The 7,500-nt window shown below is 44.8% G+C and overlaps 1 protein-coding gene across 1 annotated transcript in view; it reads right to left on the bottom strand.

The window, feature by feature from the left end:
* The window catches only part of LOC143298918 (uncharacterized), a 32,982-nt gene that overhangs the window by 7,422 nt on the left and 18,060 nt on the right, over positions 1-7,500 (bottom strand). Inside the window, exons 11-14 of the mRNA XM_076611949.1 lie at positions 6,005-6,262; positions 4,509-4,598; positions 3,665-3,796; positions 1,506-1,697 (exon numbers count right to left, since the gene is read on the bottom strand). Of these exons, the coding sequence (XP_076468064.1) occupies positions 1,506-1,697; positions 3,665-3,796; positions 4,509-4,598; positions 6,005-6,262 (672 nt within the window). The remainder of the gene's footprint in view (positions 1-1,505; positions 1,698-3,664; positions 3,797-4,508; positions 4,599-6,004; positions 6,263-7,500) is intronic.

Here is a 7,500-nt window from a genome sequence, read left to right as displayed (position 1 = left end):
CATATTTTTGTGCCTAATTTGGTGTCAACTGACAAAGTATTTGCAGAGAAAATGTCAATACTAAAGTTTACCACGGACACACACACACACACACACACACACACACACACACACACACACACACACACACACACACACACACACACACACAGAGACAACCGAACACCGGGTTAAAACATAGACTCACTTTGTTTACACAAGTGAGTCAATAAAAACAACAAAAAAGTAACGTAACAACAACGACGACAACTACCACCCTCACTACAACCAGCCGCTACCAGCTCAAAATTCCAGAAGCTGTGACCCCCCTTCCAAAGACCCTTATTACTTATTATTCTTCTATGTTCGTGGGCTGCAATCCCCATGGTGTTCTCTCACCACGTGTATGACCGTTTTTACCCCCGCCATGTAGGCAGCCATACTCTGTTTTGGGGGAGTCCATGCTGGGTATGTTCTTGTTTCCATTTCAATAACCCACCGAACGTGCGTATTAGACATGTATGACCGTTTTTACACCCGCCATGTAGGCAGCCATACTCTGTTTTCGGGGGTGTCCATGCTGGGCATGCTCTTGTTTCCATTTCCATTCGGATGAGACGGATAAACCGAGGTCCCGTGTGCAGCATGCACTTAGCGCGCGTAAAAGAACCCACGGCAATAAAAGGGTTGTTCCTGGCAAAATTCTGTTGAAAAATCCACCTCGACAGGAAAAACAATTAAAACTGCATGCAGGAAAAAGTACAAAAAGAAAAAAAAAAGGGTGACGCTGTAGTATAGCGACGCGCTCTCCCTGGGGAGAGCAGCCCGAATTTCACACAGAGAAATATGTTGTGACAAAAAGAGAAATACAATACAATACAATAACCCACCGAACGTGCGTAGATCTTCTGAACGTGTATATACACACGAAGGGGCTTTATTCACTTAGCAGATCCGCACATAATTATGGTGACCTGGCAGATCCGTGAGCGGGAAAAAAAAAAGAAAGAAAAAAAAGATTAACTCTTAGCCTACCAGGTGCTCCAGAACATGGAGATTGAACTTAGGAAACTCGTGACCCTGTACACATACACTATATCATCTTCTTCTTCTTTTTTTGCGGGCTGCAACCCCCACGTTCACTCGTATGTATACGTGAATGACCGTTTTTACCCCGCCATGTAGGCAGCCATTCTCCGTTTTCGGGGGTGTGCATGCTGGGTATGTTCTTGTTTCCATAACCCACCGAACGCTGACATGGATTACAGGATCTTGAACGTGCGTGTTTGATCTTCTGCTTGCGTATACACACGAAGGGGGTTCAGGCACTAGCAGGTCTGCACATATGTTGATCTGGGAGATCGGAAAAATCTCCACTTTATACACACCAAGCGCCGTTACCGAGATTCGAACCCGGGACCTTCAGATTTAATGTCCAACGCTTTAACTACTCGGCTATTGCGCCCGTCGATACCCTGTGTAAACTGAACCTTTGCCCCATCCCGCCACCCCCCCACCCTCCCTACCTCCACATATGTGACGTCATCGGGGTCCGGAGTGTTGACGTCATAGGCGACCTGAAAGAGTTTGAAGCCGAGGTCACCGTCGCCGTTCTCGTCGAACACGTTGACGGGCACCCCCGAGTTGTCCAGGTCGATGCGCACATTCCGTATGGCCGTCCACAGCTTCTCTGCCGTCAGCGTGTTGCACAACGACGCCTGACGTCACAGAGGGACAATCAGACAGAGACAGACCTCTATACAATCAGACAGACACAGCCCTCTACACAGACAATCAGACAGACACAGCCCTCTATACAGACAATCAGACAGACACAGGCCTCTATACAGACAATCAGACAGACACAGCCCTCTATACAGACAATCAGACAGACACAGACCTCTATACAGACAATCAGACAGACACAGCCCTCTATACAGACAATCGGACAGACACAGGCCTCTATACAATCAGACAGACACAGCCCTCTATACAGACAATCAGACAGACACAGACCTCTATACAATCAGACAGACACAGCCCTCTATACAGACAATCGGACAGACACAGGCCTCTATACAGACAATCGGACAGACACAGACCCCTATACAATCAGACAGACACAGACCTCTATACAATCAGACAGACACAGCCCTCTATACAGACAATCGGACAGACACAGGCCTCTATACAGACAATCGGACAGACACAGACCCCTATACAATCAGACAGACACAGGCCTCTATACAGACAATCAGACAGACACAGGCCTCTATACAGACAATCGGACAGACACAGGCCTCTATACAGACAATCGGACAGACACAGACCCCTATACAATCAGACAGACACAGACCTCTATACAGACAATCAGACAGACACAGGCCTCTATACAGACAATCAGACAGACACAGACCTCTATACAGACAATCGGACAGACACAGGCCTCTATACAGACAATCGGACAGACACAGACCCCTATACAATCAGACAGACACAGACCTCTATACAGACAATCAGACAGACACAGACCTCTATACAGACAATCAGACAGACACAGGCCTCTATACAGACAATCAAACACAGACCTCTATACAGACAATCAGACAGACACAGGCCTCTATACAGACAATCAGACAGACACAGACCTCTATACAGACAATCGGACAGACACAGACCCCTATACAATCAGACAGACACAGGCCTCTATACAGACAATCAGACAGACACAGGCCTCTATACAGACAATCAGACAGACACAGGCCTCTATACAGACAATCAAACAGACACAGACCTCTATACAGACAATGAGACAGACACAGGCCCCTACACAGACAATCATACAGACACAGACCTCTATACAAACAGACACAGACCTCAAAAAGACACAGACCTCAATACAATCAGTCAGACACAGACCTCTATACAAACAGACACAGACCTCAATACAGACAATCAGACAGACACAGGCCTCTATACAAACAGACACAGACCTCAATACAGACAATCAGACAGACACAGGCCTCTATACAAACAGACACAGACCTCAATACAGACAATCAGACAGACACAGGCCTCGAAACAAACAGACACAGACCTCAATACAGACAATCAGACAGACACAGGCCTCTATACAAACAGACAGACACAGGCCTCTATACAACCAGACAGACACAGGCCTCTATACAAACAGACACAGACCTCAATACAGACAATCAGACAGACACAGACCTCTATACAAACAGACACAGACCTCAATACAATCAGTCAGACACAGACCTCTATACAAACAGACACAGACCTCTATACAGACAATCAGACAGACACAGGCCTCGAAACAAACAGACACAGACCTCAATACAGACAATCAGACAGACACAGGCCTCTATACAAACAGACACAGACCTCAATACAGACAATCAGACAGACACAGGCCTCCATACAAACAGACACAGACCTCAATACAGACAATCAGACAGACACAGGCCTCTATACAACCAGACAGACACAGGCCTCTATACAACCAGACAGACACAGGCCTCTATACAAACAGACACAGGCTCCTATACAGACAATCAGACACAGGCCCCTGTACAGACAATCAGACAGACACAGACCTCTACACAGACAATCAGACAGACACAGACCTCTGTACAGACAATCAGACAGACATCAAGAAACCCACCTGTCCGCAGTGTGTGTTCATGGCGGAGTTCAAGCCAGAGGCGAAAGCGTAGATGGCTTGAATGTAGAATGGAACCCAGATGTCCTGCACATAGTCCTTGGCTAGGTCCGATGGACACAGGTCACTCTTGCCCTGTCAAATGAGGTGGAGGGGGGGGGGGGGAGTGCGGGGGGGGGGGGGGGGGGGGGGGTAGGGGGCGGCGGGAGGGGGTGGTGAGGAGCGAGCTTGAAGGACTTATGAATAATAAACAATGATCAAAGCATAGAAGTATCGATTGTAAGCAAAGATGCTGGTTGCTTCTTTTGATTTAGGAACGGGATGTCATCAAAGGGCACGCACACATGAAAACACACACACGTTTACTCTCTCTCTCTCTCTCTCTCTCCATTCTCTCTCTCTCTGTTTCCCTCCTCTTTCTCTGTCTCTGTCTCTGTGGTGGACTCTCTCTCTCTCTCTCTCTCTCTCTCTCTCTCCCACTCTCTCTATTTCTCGGTCTCCTTCCTCTTTCTCTCTCTGTGTCTCTGTCTCTCTGTCTCTGTGGTAGACACACACTCTCTCTCTCTCTCTCTCTCTCTCTCTCTCTCTCGATTTGAACTGAATGAAAAAGCGTTAGGCCGGTGTTAAGAATGTATTCGTGATTATATTTGTTGTGGGAAGGGGGTATTCGTCATTTCAAAATATCCGAAAGAATAAATGTGCAAGAAAGGGAAGACAAAAATGATTTCGTTACTGTCCTTGGTCGGAAGTGGTAGCAGGAAGGTGTGAGCCTGGGTATTTATTACATTTTAAAATTTTGTATGTAACAGAAATCGTATTCGTGACAGTGGACTCTCTCTGTCGGTACCTTTCTTTGGAAACTTCCATCAAAGAAGCAGTCTTTGCGGGCTTCCCAGAAATATTTCAGCCAGGGATTGGCGGTGGTCAATGGATCCGTCTGCAAACAACACGAGGCGCTTAGAAATTGGAAATAAACATTAAAAAAAAAAAATAAAAAAAAATAATGGTATAATTTCACTGATTAGTGAATAAAACGCTCTGTCCTATGCATACTTTCAACCTCATAACAATCATCGTCGTCATCGCCATCGTCGTCGTCGTCATCACCATCATCGTTAGATAATGATTAATCAATATAAAAAAAAAAGGAAGAAAAGAAGAAAAATAAAGTAGAAAAAAAAGAAAAAACGAAAAAAAAAGCCCTCCAGCACCTCCCTCCCCCCCTCCCCCACCAAAAAATAGAACTAAAAATAAGCATGCACATGTTACAAAAAAAAAAAAAAAAAAGAAAGAAAGAAATAACGCCATTTAAATAGTTGTGGGAGCAAAAAATAGTTTGAAAGAGAGACGGAAAGAGACAGAAGAGACACAGAGACAGACAGAGAGACAAAGACAGAGATGACGTAATATAAGATTTATAATGAAATATACATTACAAAAACATGTGTTTGCGCACATCCGAGAGAGAGAGAGAGAGAGAGAGAGAGAGAGAGAGAGAGAGATCCTCCACAAAACTTTAATTTTCAGTGACATAAAATGCACGTGCACTTACCTAAACCAGTCCACGAGTTCTACTCATCGCCTGTATACTTTGCGTTGACTATAAATGCACTTATATCAATGATGCAACACTACATACATTTACATGAACACACTGTAAGTCATTCTAAAACCTTGACATACCATCACATACCCAAAACACTAAGTCCACCAAGGAAAATTTCTATAGATTAGACGTCAGACAAGGATTGTGTCAATGCAATGGCATACGAGACTTCCCGATTTAAAACAAAAAATAATACTTAAATTATAATAATAATAATAATAATAATAATAATAATAATAATAATAATAATAATAATAATAATAATTCCAGCCCATCTTACTTCTCTGCTGAAATAGCTGCTTGATGTGAGCACCTCTATTGAAGAGGAGAGACACCTTCCACAAAACCGTTCCAACTTCAAGAGATACCATCGACACACACGCGCTTGGTTCCCGAACCCCAGCTCTTTCAAGTCTGGCCTTAAAACCCCACCTCTTCCCAAGATAGCCTCCCTCCCCTGCCCCTTCCTTGTCTTCAGTTTCTCCAGTTTTAGAGTTATGGATGCGTGTGGATAACTGGTGTGAAAGCGCTTTGATTTGTCTCTGCACAAGATTCAGCGCTATATACTATTATTATTACTATTATTATCATCAAAACTTGAGGCCAACTGTGCTGAAATAGCTGTTTGGTGTGAGCAGTTCTATTAAACAGGAGAAACACCTTCCACAAAACGTCCAAAACGTCAAGAGACACCATCGACATCGACTCAATTCCCAAAAACCTTGGGGCCAGCTCACCTCTTCCCTGAAGTACTGCTGGAACAGCTGATCGAGGGGCAGCTCGATGGACGTGGAGATGGAGCCCAGGAGGCGCGTGGCCTTGGGTACCTTGAGGATGCTGGTGGCCCTGGCCCAGCCGTCCGTGCCCAGGAAGCGGAAGCGGTCGGAGGAGGACATCTGGGGCAGGATGTTGCTCAGCAGCTTCTCGATGTGCACCTGCTGCAGAGTCACCACCACCAGCGGGGCCCAGGCGTTCTTCCTCAGGTCGTCCAGCACCTGAAGTGAACTGAATTGTTTTCAACCCCGAAAACGGCAGTATGGCTGCCTACATGGCGGGCTAAAAACGGCCGTACACGTAAAAGCCCACTCGTATGCATACGAGTGAACATGGGAGTTGCAGCCCACGAACAATGAACAAGAAGAAGACGTCGACTGATTTGAACTGAATTTCATTTAAAATGGGAAGTGGAATAAATGGAATAAGCAATGGCATGTGTTTTTGTTGCTGTTGTTGTCTGTTTGTTTATAGGAGGGTTTTGTTGTTGTTGTTTTTAATCCAGCGCAAATCAATGTAGGACTGGATTGAACTGAACTGAATCTTCTTCAATGACGGAAGTGGAATAAATTGAATAAGAAATGGCAGGTTGTTGTTTTTTGTTTTGTTGTTTGTTTGGGTTTTTTTTTCTTGTTTTTTATTTACATCCAGCGCAAATCAATGTAGGATTGAAATGAATTTAACAGAATTGTATTCAATGATGGAAGTGGAATAAATTGAATAAGCAATGGCATGTTTTGTTGTTGTTGTTGTTGTTGTTGTTGTTGCAACTCAGTGTAGGCTGTTGAATTTCGTTCGTTTTTTCTAACAAGTCAGAATGTTTTGAGTTCGAATAAAAGACACCCAATATAACCAGGATTCAAACTCTGAAATCTCGGGCTGGAATCCAGAAGCCAGTTGCACTGCTTGGTTCTAACTTTTTGACAGTTACACGTGACTAAATGCCTTCGTTGACCGAACTACGCCATTGGTCAGTTCCATACAGCACACAGTTAGTAGCGGGTTACGACCATACTAGGCTCTTCCGTCCGAGCAATGCAACTGGCTCCAGAGCTGTAATCATTCTGACACAGACCACTGGGATTATCGCCTGAGTTTTGAAAGGTCGATAACCCAGACTGGGTGGCAGTGATTCGATGCCACAACATTCTGATTCCAATCTAGCGTTCGATTGTAAATGTTGAACCCACTGTCCATTCGGCAGTGTTATTTGCCCACGGGGCCTTTTCATGGGCTTTTTGTGTGACTTTGAAATGGTTTTGGTCCTTCTCTACTCTGTGTGTGTGTGTGTGTGTGTGTGTGTGTGTGTGTGTGTGTGTGTGTGTGTGTAATATGTGTGTGTGTGTGTGTGTGTGTGTGTAATATGTGTGTGTGTGTGTGTGTGTGTGTGTGTGTGTGTGTGTGTGTGTGTGTGTGTGTGTGTGTGTGTAATCTGGCGATAAAAAGTTAGGCAAAAGCG

The sequence above is a fragment of the Babylonia areolata genome, chromosome 24 (genome assembly GCF_041734735.1).
Source record: "Babylonia areolata isolate BAREFJ2019XMU chromosome 24, ASM4173473v1, whole genome shotgun sequence".
Lineage (NCBI taxonomy): Eukaryota > Metazoa > Mollusca > Gastropoda > Neogastropoda > Buccinidae > Babylonia > Babylonia areolata.
This window is presented reverse-complemented; position numbering and strand designations above follow the sequence as displayed.